Raw genomic sequence first — 13,478 nt, forward strand, 5'->3', positions numbered from 1 at the left:
TAGTCCGAGGGGAACTGAGTGGCCTTGGTTTTCAGCGTGAATCAGTCATCTGAAATCCTAAGTCAAAAATAAGCGAGTAGCAGGGAGTTTCTCCCTTAGTAATGCATTTTCAAAATGCTCCTATTTTATTTCTTACTCTTAAGTATCATTACGTCACGTCGGTACTTCAGAGGTGAAAATGGAAAATATTGCGTGGGGTTTTTCGCTTTGGAGGGCACTCTAAATTTATTGCTGCGAGTGGGCATCCCGTGAGATTTATACTGCAAATAGTAATCGCATATCAAACTTGGAGGAACCCGTAGTTTTCAAGGACAATATGTGGTCAATAGTCAACATCTGTCTTGCCATGTAATTTCCATCATGCTGAGGGCCTGATTTTTCAAAAATCATCTTCAGTCGCTATTATGAGGATTATTGCAATTGAAAATTATACTGGTGTAAAAGTATGCGTTTAAAAAAATTGGAACTAGTGTGTACATTGTTGGAAAATGGCTGACAGAAGAAATGGGAAATGTTGTCAAATGAAGAGTACTGAAGAAGAGGGAGAGTGGAAGGAGTGCGCTCCCTCTGTATTTCAAGCAATAAGGCTATGAGCGAAGGAGCTAGGGATGAACATGTCCGATCTTGCATGTGACATCGTTGCCTTCAAAGTGAAGGGGCTAAGGTGCAGAAACGTGATGTATGCAGTTTGAGTTGCCTGAAGTTTCCAGTCTGTCTCATCTTGTTCGAATGCACCCATGCTATGCTTGTTTAATCCAAAATTCTGCTGTTTGGACTATTTTGAATGTTGGTAGCCTTGTTGCAACTGTAAAACTTTATGTCAGTCAACTAGAGCTTAAAAAACTTAAATGCTGTCAAATATGCATCGTATTAGGTCTCATTCTTTTCTGAACCTCGTGCGTGTCATACAATGGCTTAAAGCTATCGAGATATCTTCGGGCTCAGTAGGTGACTCACGTAGCATTAACCCTCTAGAAATGGGAGAATGGAAGCTGGTAGACTGAAAAAGGCCAGCCATGAGACAGGGTAAGGATGAAACACATTTCCATTGTTCCCATGTAACTTATTATTTTCCTTCAAAGATAACGATTTATGTTCTTTGTGGTTCTAGAAAGGAAAAAAAGACTTTAGAGGCTTGGCTGATGGAGGGCTGAGGGTGGTTTTGTGAAATCTACGCCATGGTTATTATCTTCTGGTGCTGAGATTCTCTCAATTGTTGTTCAATCTTTTGGAAAGATTCATGCTATGTGCCTGTTGTGTTTTGCCTTAAAATTTCCACAGCTGAAATTCTATTGCAATACTTCTATGAGAGCTGATAAACAAAATTTTTCATAAGTAAGACAAGCATCGCATAGCAACGGCATATGCAAAGAGATGTTTGGAACTCTTTCTACTCCCTCTTATGTGATGCTGCATTCACAAAAGCTAGGTTTAAAATTTTGGATCCAGATTCAGTTTCTTCGACGCATTTGGATCCGAAGTAAAGGTGAAGGGCATTATCCATGGATATTTGAATCCGAGGTATCCGATCCGACCATCTCTAGTTAGAATGATGAGGGTAAGACTACAAGTGAATATGTACCTATTTATCTCTGAGCACCATACATTTCGTGTAAATTTAGCTTAAAAATGCTGTGTAAATTTTTAGTATTCAAAATGGAAATTTTGATAACTGTCGAAAGTCCAGGCATATTTTTGCAACATCGCGTGATAGGATTAAAAAATACAGCAAATTTTTTTTCTTTAGCTCCGATGCTCATTTCACAGTACAAATTTATTTGATTTTTTTACAATTTGAAACAAATTATTACATATCATGACTGCATTCAAGTATGTAAATGGTTAGAACTAATGCTGAGGTTAACTGGAATTATAGGTATTAGTAACCTCTTGAAAGAATATTTCTCATGACGACATAATATCAAAATGTTTATTTATAATTTTAAGGTACATAAATGGATAGGGGTGCCTGTTCACAAGTTCATATCATAAGTTGTATTATATTGGTGATTATGTTGATAATATCACAAAGTTTGTTAAAATGTGATGCATATTGTTTCTGCAAAATATTTCTGTGTCAAAGGACTGGTAATTTTATTCAGCATGGACTTAGTCATTTTTTATATCTGAAGTAGTTACATTTTTATGTTTGTAATTTAGTTTCAACTCCAATGTAATTTTAATTCTGAATTATTAATGCCTCTCTGCAATAGTTTACGTATATCCTATTGGGTAGCAATGCCCATGTCATAGATTTTTTCAGAGGCTCTAAGATTTACAGTTTGTTATATTTAAACATATTGCAGATGGAGCATCTCAGCATCCTCGATTGGAGCCTTTTAGCCCAGGTCAAGTGTACAACAGCAGCAAGGCTCAACAAGTTCATGTCTTACCATCAGCTCCTCCAAACGTTGGCCCTACAGAGGTGACAGTGTCTTAGGTATCAAGGCACCAATTTATTTGTTAATCATGTATAAGTTTATTAAGGTTATCCATATTTTCTTTCATTCCATGAAAATTAGACATTTATACTTGTAAATATAACTACATATTTATGTTTTATGGTTGTCTTATTGGACAGTCTGATGTTGAATAAAATTTTTATTGTGGTGTTTCAAATGCATTTATATTGTACAAATAAAATACACTTGATCAGTAGAGAGAGTAAAAATGCCGAAGGATAAAATTCTCTTTGAAAAACCGTGACTATAACCTGGATTTCTTGATTTATGGTCAGGTATGCTACCAGTAAAACCACTGATAGTAATTTTCTGAGGAATTATAAGGCCACTTGAAAAACAAGTACTAATGAAGATTGAAAATATTTATAGCAAATAGGTCCAAACGTCGTATATTTATTGTAAAAAATTTGATCTAATGGTGCAAAATCAAACTAAGATAAAGAGTCTTTCTTTCAACTTGAATGATTACACAATGAACTATGTCATAAGTTATTTGTCAAGGGCAATTTACTGGGAATACGTTCATGACTAAGGCTCCTTACAACAAACCTCACGGCAGAATCTTTATCACATGAAACACAGGCTTCTACTTACCTCAGAAGAGGAACATGAATACATATTTAATGTTCAGTACACCCAAAGAACCTTTCTTTAATCCATTCCAAGGTCATTCTTATTTGAGGAACCCTGAAATAGCAGAGCTTGTGTTTCCCCCTACATTTCTTCTATTGGTGAGCTAGCATATTCTTCCTCTGTGGAACAATTTAATATGTGGTGCTATTACAAATTGTACTGATCAAATATTTATCTACTGCTTTTTAACATCAGAAAAGAATGACAGTTAAGGTTCTGATGACAAAATTACTATGTAGAAGATAGTTCTATCACAACAAAATATCCCTAATGATTCATTTTCTCAAGATGTAATAGATGAGCTCGGTAAAGGAGTAACCTCAAGGAGGATCTGTAATCTTTGATGTGAATCTGTTTCAAATCTATAGTTGGTGATTTCATTGAACCACATGGGACCGAAGGTCCCATGAAAGCCATTTTTATTCGTGTGATCCATGAGAAATGTAACTTTCTCAACTCCATTTGCCCTACAAAGAGGTGGATTAAGTTCATGGAATGCATGCTGCTGTTGCCATGGTGTAGAATGAGTTTTTTTTTCCTTTTCTGGACCTCTATAGTGGATATTAAATTTTAATCTTGGTGTTGAGGTCTTCAAATTAAAGTGCAAGTCTTGCCGACTTTTTGGTTAATTTATAAACCATCTTCAGGACTTGAAATGAGAATGAGAATACAATTTTCAACTAACATTCGTCCACTGAAAGAAGAATTTTTCTGAGACAAGCACTTCAGCTTATGAATGATCACCTTCTCACTAGGACTACACTCTCTTCCACTTGACATTTGTGTGTTTCAAAAAGAAACACATATGCTTATTGAAGAGTAAAAGACCAAAACCCAAAGAAAAGGAACGCTAGGTAATACATATAGGGCAGGGAAAAGAATATGAATATGTACTACCATCAAGTGCTCTAATTGCCACAATTTCGTTTGTAAAAACCATATTCTAATGGTGGAGAAGTGGTGTGAATGTGACAGAGGTGAAAGAGAAACCTCCCATTAAGGGTAAAAGGATGGGATTTTGACAGAATATTTTTATGTAGTAATACTTTTCTGAAAATATTGGTTACATGTTTGGAATGAATGGATATTGCTGTGTGATGGTCAAAGAATGCAAGACATGAGAATTTGCGTACAATTTTCAAGTTTTCTAATGAAGGTTTCAACTTCATCACAAATACAATATTATGGTTTACATCAGACTTGATTATCAAAGTTAAGAGGTAAGCAAAGTTATGACTTCATTTTAATGCTTTCAGTTATTTTCTATCCTTAAGTCCAAAAATTTAATGTGAGATGACCACAAGGGATACATGCCAGTTACCTACGATAAGACACTACCTTCAAAATAGTAAAAATCAATTATTGCAATGGTTTATAAATTTTTACCATTTATTTAAAACTGATGAATGTGGTCTGCATATGGAGGATAGAATCTGATTAACATTGATGCAATATTGTTGACTATTTATGCCTGAGTTTTTCCACTTTTCATTTAAAATATAGTGATTAATAAATAAATATGTATGTAACATCAATTTTTGAGACAAGAAGAGCTGCATGACTGCTGAATGTGAAAACATTATGCTAACTACCTGATTTGTGGAAAATATTTACAAAATTGTCATTGGTGCCAGCAGTGGCATAACTAGGAATATATAAATTTTGGTTTTTTCTCCCCGGCGAACAATTGCAGTGAAGTTTTCTCGGGTTTCGCACCGGGTCAGGTCCTCCATTCCTCCTTCCAACGTTTTGATGGACAACTCGCCCATCGTCTTCAGGGATTCAGGTATCCAATACCAAATCCTCAAGTCTCAGGGTATATATACAGAATTCTGTGGGTGAGGGCGGTTCAGCATCTCCTGATTGGCTGCCAGTCCCCTCATATTTTTAAGAGGTGGTCCCACGTATGGCTAAAATTATAGTCGCAGTCTCTGTTGATGTTATTGCTGTTTTCTGAATCTGAATGGATTCTTTTACTATGCGGTCCCAGTATCCATGAGATCGACAGAGCAGCTTCGCTTCTTCCCAGTGAATCATATGATTCTCGAGGATGCTGTGCTCAGCCACTGCCGATTTTTCCAATTGTCCTAATCTTAGGTGTCTACGATGCTCTTTCAATCTGGTCTCAATAGTGCGGCCCGTCTCTCCAATGTAGGTTTTTCCACATTCACATGGTATAGCGTACACTCCAGCAATTTTTAGCCCGGTTCCCACACTTTAGGAATCGCGTTGAAAACTTGAACGTTCTGTTGCCCAGGCATTACTCGTCCCCGGTGAACGCACCACCTAGGGTAGAGATGAGTGTGGTTCCCCAAAAACCTTGGTTGAAAGATAGTTTTTTTTATTGGGCCCCAGATGCATACATTGGATGCACCACCGAGTGAAAGTACGTCAGTCTCTTTTGGCAAGATGGATTTGAACAGACAAGATTAATTTCCATAAAGATTTGATTATACTTCACAGTCATTCTGAGATTAACAAAAATTTTCACCATTCAAAATTTTGCCTTCATTTAGGTAGTTTCCTTTAGCATATCATACATATGGGTCACAATCTCCGACAGCATTTACTTACAACACTTTGTAAGATAAAAGCAAATAAAATATGACTCCAGTCATTTCACCAAGAATATTCTGCTGCTGGCACCACATACTTGGGAGAGGAATAAAACCCTCTCTACTGCTACATGGTGGAGTACGTCTTACTAGAGAAAAGAGGCTCTCGGCCCAAAAATGAATCCTGAGAGGACCTACTGAGTCGGTGGCTAGTGTGCAAGAGCCTGCTCATACGCGCAAGTCGTATGGTCGGAAGAAATCCCGAGGGGAGAGGGGTGTTGAATGCCAAAACCTGTTTTCGTGTGCGCTCTGTAAATTGCGGAAATACCCCGGAACAAAATTTTCCGTCAGCTGATCAGCTAGGCTCAGACGTCACGGTGGAAACTGTGACCCGATCTTGCTATTTTGTGATGTCATTGCCTTCAAAGCAAAGCCAGGCGAGCTATGTGACATGTGCAGTTAGCGTTTACAGGCCGTATCTGCTTATTTGATGAAGCTGATGCCATGCTTTTTTCTTTGAAAATTGTGCTGTTTGGACAATGCTTAATACATACTAGTATAGTCTAGTTATAACAAGAAAACTTAGTGGCAATCGATTAGAGCTGAAAAAACTAAAATATTGTCAGAAATGCGACGTGTTTGGTCTCATTTTTTTTAATCTCGTGCATATGTCATCCAATTGCCGAAAGCTATGGAGACATCTTCGTGTCCAGTAAATCATTCACTTAGCACTTGTTCTCCAGAAATGGAGCTTTTAAACAAAATGGTTCATGATTAGGATGTGCATCGCAGTGCAACGGCACATGCTAAGGAAGGATCGGAACTCTTTCCACTCTCTAATGGGACGCTGCATTCACTGAAGCAATAATTTAAAATTTTGCATCCAGATCCGATGTGTTCAGCAAATTTGGATCTGAAGTATCCAGTGAAGAATATCCGCAGATATCAGGATCTGATGCGACCATTCCTAATGTATTCTAACTCAGGACAAAGATCCTGGTATATCACCTCAACGTTAGTGGAGAGTGAAGAAAAATAATTTAAATACCAAAACAATTTATTTAAATTTAAGTAATTCATGATTCCATACAATCATTCAATACATTTCATACAAGTGACTTAAAATTATTTAATCAACAGTAATTCATAGTAATCACTTCTTCACGTTCATTTGAAACTTCAAAGAAAATGATGTTAACTGGCAGTCTAACTACCTCACAGCAAAACATAACAAGGCAAAAGCATGCCTAAACACAAAACCATTCATTGGAATAATAAACAATCATTATCAAAGTATTCTTTATACAGTTATCAGTATAGATACAAGACAAAATATTTTGGCACAAACACTTCGAAGCCTTGAGGAGTTTCTACCAATGAGATAATTTGGATTACTCTTTGAGGCTTTACGATACAAAAATGATGAAAAATATATACAAATCCACGTCTGAAGTAAATGTGCCAAATTTTAAGGTCAAAGACAATCACATAAATACCCACAAGTTTAAAGAGATATTTGTGGATGCCTGCTTTGGACATATGGCTTTAATATATAGTATTTTTTCTCATCCTATCCGAATCTCATATAAAATCATATGACATGTAATTTACTAACATATGCTGAAACAATGTTATACAATGTTGGAGAGAGGTCATTTATATATTAAGGCTGAGTATATTCTGCATATAAAACATAACTAGGAGATTATTAAGACATGGGGAGCAATTTAAAAGGTAATTGATTTCAGAATCATAATAATTTCAAAATAATCTCCTACATGATTACAAAATCTTTCACACATGACAAAAATGAAGGCCAATAATATATTATTAATGTCTATAAATATATATATTTATACTTGGGGAGAAAAATATTCTCTAGCTTTAATTACATGCAGAACTTATGGTATCATGACAATTACCACGAATGAAATGATAACTCTTGACATACACTAGGTGCACCTCAAGACACAGTTATGAGTCTTAAAATCACATAAACCTCACAAATTCAAATGTACAAAATGTTACCTTAAAACTACAACTGGGAGAAAATAGATTTTTTCAAACTAATCAGAAAACTTGAATTTGAAATTTTAGGAACCCAAGAAAGAGAGATTTAAGTTTTATTCAAAGAAAGGACGGACAAGTTTTCCACCACAATTAAAATACCTATTTCATTGATTTCAGTAACATGGAAGTAACAAAGAGCAACAGGAACATTGTAATAGAACTAAAATAAATCATATCTGATGGGAAGAGAATATTTATAATATATCTGCCATTTTAATTGCCTTCTGTTTTCACATCACCATCAGTGTCGATTCATTAGGTGTTCCTAATTTTCCCTGGAACATAGTTCTTATCAATAACAAGTTCCTGAAGAAACATGTGAAGGCAGCGCTCGTTCTGAGCCAAGGGATGACCAGCAATTCTGGAAGAAATTATTCACACTCAAATCTCTTTCAAAAATAAATCAATTGCTTCTTATATATTATTGGTAATTTCAGGCTTTACTTTGTATGGATAGTAAAACTATTAAGTTAAGAGAGGCTCATTACAGATGCTTAACAGACATAACTTGGGTTTCTTAAATTATATATTTTGTAGCTTAAACACTTCCACTTGTTTACAAAATACTCACTTGTTTACAAAAGCCTCGAGACCTTTTCTCCTGTCTTCAATGAAGTCCTCCTCAAAGATTCCATCATCCCCACGGAATGGTAGCTGACGCTTCCAGGCCTTACCAGGCAAGGGTGGTACCACAATCTGTGGCCAAGGGGTGAAAACCAAACAAATATTTATCACAACATAGACACACAAGTGACCTAAAGCATGATTATTATACTATTATTATACATGTAATCATTCTTTATATCTAAGAAATTAATGTCCCACTATGATAGAATCACTATTCACCAGCTTCAGCCCCTATATTAACTCTGTACTGATGAGGGCTTAGGCGGGTCAAAACAATAAAGCAAATGTGTACTCACAACTAAATTTTTTTCATCAGTACGAATACAATTTTAATTGGTACTTATGGGACTATTGACGGCACTAAAACCTAACAATTATAATATATTAATGATGATGAAAATTAATTATTAACTAATGATGAAAATTATTAAGTTGGTAATATTCACTAGAGCATTCACAAAACTGTACTCACATAGGCAGTTATTTCAAAGAACATAGACAATACAAACAATATTTCATAATGATAAATTCCTGAGTGCATACGATGTGGAACTATTAAGAGATATTCTAAAGTACCTATTCAAAGTAAAATCTTGACAATTGCCTCAGAAGTTTTCAGTCATACAAAGTGAGACAAACAGTAAAGGGCAGCATCTAAAAAATTTACGCTTTATATCTAGCTACCATATTGCAGATACCCCTCATACTCAAGCCATTACTCTAATTTTGCTTTACATAACAGTTATTTGTTATTAACGATCAAAAAGTGTAATTTACCTCTACATATTCACAAAGCCAAACAATCATAACTCGAAGCCAACCATTTTATGGTAATACACTTGGAGCCTTTTGTCATTATGAGGCCAGATATTCGTCTTAAGATGTATGGGGAATGCAGTACAATGAATTTTTGAACCCCTTAGCCTGTCGGTGATAGCTTGCACAAAATTTACACATAGCAACCATTTTAGTAAATTTAAATTATTACCTGCAACAAAGGCCAATCTACACACAAAAGCAACTTTTGGCAAAATTGTGAGAACATCTGACAACCGAGGTGACAGGTAATCCAGTCTCAAAAACCAATGACACTTGTGCTCAAAGGGGGCACATGTACATGGCATCAAAACAGCTTCATGTCTGGGTTGTTAACAGACATGGGACAACTACTGCTCACTCTGCAAACCACACATGCATACTGGCTGTGACACAAACAAATTCAGGTATAAAGACATACAGTATTCAAGATCTCACCATGAATGACTTCATTGGAAGTTTCTATAAAACCTGATGGATTGTTAAAATCACTGCAATGTGTTTAGAAGAGAATGACATTAGTGTATCGTTTATGCATCTACATGGTCCATCGAGTTGTTCTAGGTGGCCCATATTAGAAGACTTATGTGCCATTGAAAAATACTATGTGCAAATTGCGACTTATTCACAGTTTCCAGTTAGTAACAGTGGGTGTAAGCACACATTTGACACCATGGATGTACACTAGCTTGAACTTTCATTCAGTCAATGGATGTTACCAATCATTCAGATATGAAAATTTTATTCATTATGCATGCTAAATGGAATGAATCTTCATTTTCCCCCTCAAAGGTATGCAATCTTGGTGTACAAGAGGAGTGCATTGGGTCAAAAGCATGCCAACTTTGACATGCCTTAAAAAAAAAGTATAAAAATACCACCTTTTTATCTTTTTTTAATTGACAGCACAACATTTAAACTACCCATTGAGATATTTTAAAGAAAATAAAAAGTGGCCTATTTAGAAATAAATTGTAAAATAATTACTAATTTATGTTCAAACAAGTCCTACTTGTTTATTATTACTTCAAATTACTTGAAAGTTATGTCAGAATGAGCATAAATGGATTTTCCTTAAAATGAAATGATAGCCACTGCTCATGATCCATGGTTCCTTTGCAATCAGCATTTATGTGATTTTTCATTTTCTACTCCCGAGGCTTGACTCAGCAATGTTCAAAGGTTATTAACTTTATAATGGTTCAGTTCTGAGCTGTGATAGTGATCATTATTCATCATAAGGATACTGCTTTCACATAACTTTCAGAGAAATCAGTGATGGTCTCCTGGCACCCCTCTATCTGATTTGAGATGAAATCCCCCATAGCTAATTGCCCTACTGTTCAATATGCCACCATCCAAAAGGACAAATACAGACATTCCATGAAGGAGCAGTTCCACCAAGTCAACGGTGACACACCGCTTCGCAAGAAATATTAGTGCTCCACATACTTCTGAGTAAGAAAAAGAGAATCTGATTTCCTCAGTTGATTCTTGATTTTCTAACTTGTTTTGTTAGGTCGTTCTTTAAATCTCTTCTGCTAGAGTTCTCATGGCTTCCTTAAATCAATTCAGAAATCTCTAACTGTAATATAACAACAAGTCTGTCGACAAATTTTTCTTGACATGTAGATGAATAATCATAAAATTATTAAGTAATGTAATACTATATGAAAGATATGTTTCATTCTGATTTCTAGGGAAAATTACCTTGATTCAATAAATGGAAGCTATAAGTGTATTTCCATAATGAGGATTCAGTGTAATTATACGTCCATTGAAATCCATTCAAACCTATAGAATTTCGAATTGATTCCTCAGAATTTTATTCATAAGGAGGAAACAACTTTAAACTACGGAAAAGAATTGGCAAACAATTGTATCATTATAAAATGTAAGTAGAGGTCTTGCGACAAGTAGCGCTACCCTTGCATTTGAAATAAAGTACGAGCAGAACATCACGTGACGATCGCATTTAACTCAACCCCCTAAAAAAGTTTTCCTCGCAAAATTACCCCTAAAAGACAGTTGAACTGTCACGATAGGCATAAATCAAAAATTCCGACACAACCCAAATTTCGGCTGAACAATACTCGTCAACGAAAACACATAAAGGATATTCTACAATGAAAACAATTCTAACCGTATTCATTCCAACCTTGCCCTAATGGAATTACCACCCAATAGAAGTGACGTAAACAAACAACGACAAAACATACCTTGCTATCCCTCTCCAATTCATTGCGAAGCCATTCGAAATCGCTGTACCTTCTTCTCACACTAGATTCTTTCACTTTAAACACCGGGAGATTAGTCTGAAACAGTAAAAAACACAATGACAGACAAATATTGTAATGCAAATCGTTCAGCATCAACCAACATATCGACAAATTCAGTATTTTTTGCTCTAACTCAATACTATTCAGGAAGTGACTCAATGGGCTTATGTAAAACAAATACTTGCCCTCATCCGAACTTCATAGTCCGTATATCTCTTCTTACCAACTCCATGAGTAATTGGATTTATGACATCAATCTCAAGGAAATTCGCTGGAGCGGCGTATGCATCATCTAACGTTTGCTTTTTGACGTTTAGGCGACGAGTGGAGTCCACGGTTGAGTCTGCCATACTTGCAACCGCTTGCAACCTCCCACTTCCACCACAAAAAAATGTCTCTTCCGCGAACGTATGACAGCCGTCTCCAGACAAATCGTCAGCAGCAAGCGTTTTGTGAGGAACGTGAGAGTCCTTTGTTAATCAAGTATTCGTCATACCTTAGGCTTCTATTTCAACTCGCTTGATGGCGCTAGCAATTTGTGGCCCTGAAAAACGGCCGCGCACATTCAAATCGACCTAAAATGAATTCTAAAAAAAAGATTTTTAGTGGTAAATAGTCTCTTTAAAAATTCTCTAATAAAATTTAAATACTCATTTATGCTATAATATTTTATTCTTAGTATTTAGATTTAAAAAGTAAATCATTATTTTGCGGTACTTCATTTAAAATCACTGAATGACGGTGGGTTTTTTTCGTGGGTGATATTTCGTGAGAGAGAATTTTCCTAGGATTAAATATCATTTTCTATTTTATTATAAATTGTTATATCAGTCACTTCTTCCCTGCCAAGTTTTTCTTCAATATAACTTGGGAGACAAAATGTTTCAGTCGCCGGCAAAAAAGTGTGGGAAATAATATTTTTTAAATTTCGTTGTGTGACAAAAGTTGGCCGAAATAAATTGAATAATCATTTGTATCACCTTCAGAAGTGATGTAGAATTTTACTTTTATCCTCGCTCATAAAAGATTTCCGTTCACCTTTCACTTGGTTTTTGTAGAATGTCAAAGGTAATAATTTGGCAGTTCACATTATTTGAGCTGTGTAATCTCATATGCTTAATATTTCAGTGTATTTCTCGAGGCTACTACCCAGCATATTACTATAGCAATTGTATGGAAAAATTTTATTGCATTATTCATCAGCTTGAATAGCCACATAACAATACATATACCCATAATAATCAACCCTTATTGGGGGTTAATGTAAAAAAGAATTTTCAAACTGAATCGATTTGCATAAAAATTTGTGTTTATACTAATCATACCTCCTTTAAAAACTTTTTTTAAACCGAATCGATTTGCATAAATATTTGGGATTAGACTAATCATACCCCCTCCTTCAAAATCTATATTAAGCCCAAGGGCGCCTTTTATTTTTTAGGGGTGAAAACAACCCCTAAAAGGTAAAACTTAAAAAATTATATTTTAAAGCTAAATACGAGTAAAATTTAGTTTAAATTATTTGTATAGTTATTTTTTTGTTTGGAAAATAGCTTTAAGGCGTTTCAACCCATAATAATCAACCCTAATTGGGGGTTAATGTAAAAAAAATTATTTACCCTAAAAATAAAAATTATTTATCACATTGTATCATCTTATTCACTTTCTTACTCCTTTTATTATGTATTCACTTTTTTCTCTCATGATTTTAATCACAGCACAGAAAAGATATAACAATAGGATAAACAGAACAAACTTCGTCATGGTAGCATAAACAAATAAATCTACATTTATGTAGACATTACATGAAACACAATCAAACAGAGACTGTATGGCTTCCAGTCTTCCCACCACATGCATGCTCACAGGTCATTGTGAGCGAGAGCACACATACTCACACGTGTATGTATATATACATCTTATGGGTATTTGTGTTTATTTTGTAGCAAATTTGAGTGTATCGTTAGCTTCTAACGTAAAGTACACAAAGTATATGCTGATTATGAGGAATATTATGCTCTGAATTGTGGATTTCG

General features: G+C 35.2%; 2 protein-coding genes across 2 annotated transcripts in view; one reads left to right on the forward strand and one right to left on the reverse strand.

Annotated features, from left to right (window-relative positions):
- Positions 1 to 2,614, forward strand: part of LOC124165318 (trafficking protein particle complex subunit 10) — a 35,084-nt gene extending 32,470 nt beyond the window's left edge. The window contains exon 20 of the mRNA XM_046542672.1: positions 2,307 to 2,614. Within this exon, the coding sequence (XP_046398628.1) occupies positions 2,307 to 2,440 (134 nt within the window). The 3' untranslated portion in view covers positions 2,441 to 2,614. The remainder of the gene's footprint in view (positions 1 to 2,306) is intronic.
- A 4,075-nt stretch (positions 2,615 to 6,689) lies between these two features.
- On the reverse strand, positions 6,690 to 11,898 carry LOC124165448 (sorting nexin-12). Its single transcript, XM_046542877.1, has 4 exons — positions 11,628 to 11,898; positions 11,383 to 11,478; positions 8,292 to 8,416; positions 6,690 to 8,081 (listed from the first exon to the last, which is right to left on the reverse strand). The coding sequence occupies exons 1-4, from the start codon at positions 11,790 to 11,792 to the stop codon at positions 7,976 to 7,978; spliced, it is 492 nt and encodes a 163-aa protein (XP_046398833.1). The 5' UTR covers positions 11,793 to 11,898; the 3' UTR covers positions 6,690 to 7,975.
- Between the last annotated feature and the right edge of the window lie 1,580 nt (positions 11,899 to 13,478).

This window comes from Ischnura elegans, chromosome 9 (genome assembly GCF_921293095.1).
Source record: "Ischnura elegans chromosome 9, ioIscEleg1.1, whole genome shotgun sequence".
NCBI lineage: Eukaryota > Metazoa > Arthropoda > Insecta > Odonata > Coenagrionidae > Ischnura > Ischnura elegans.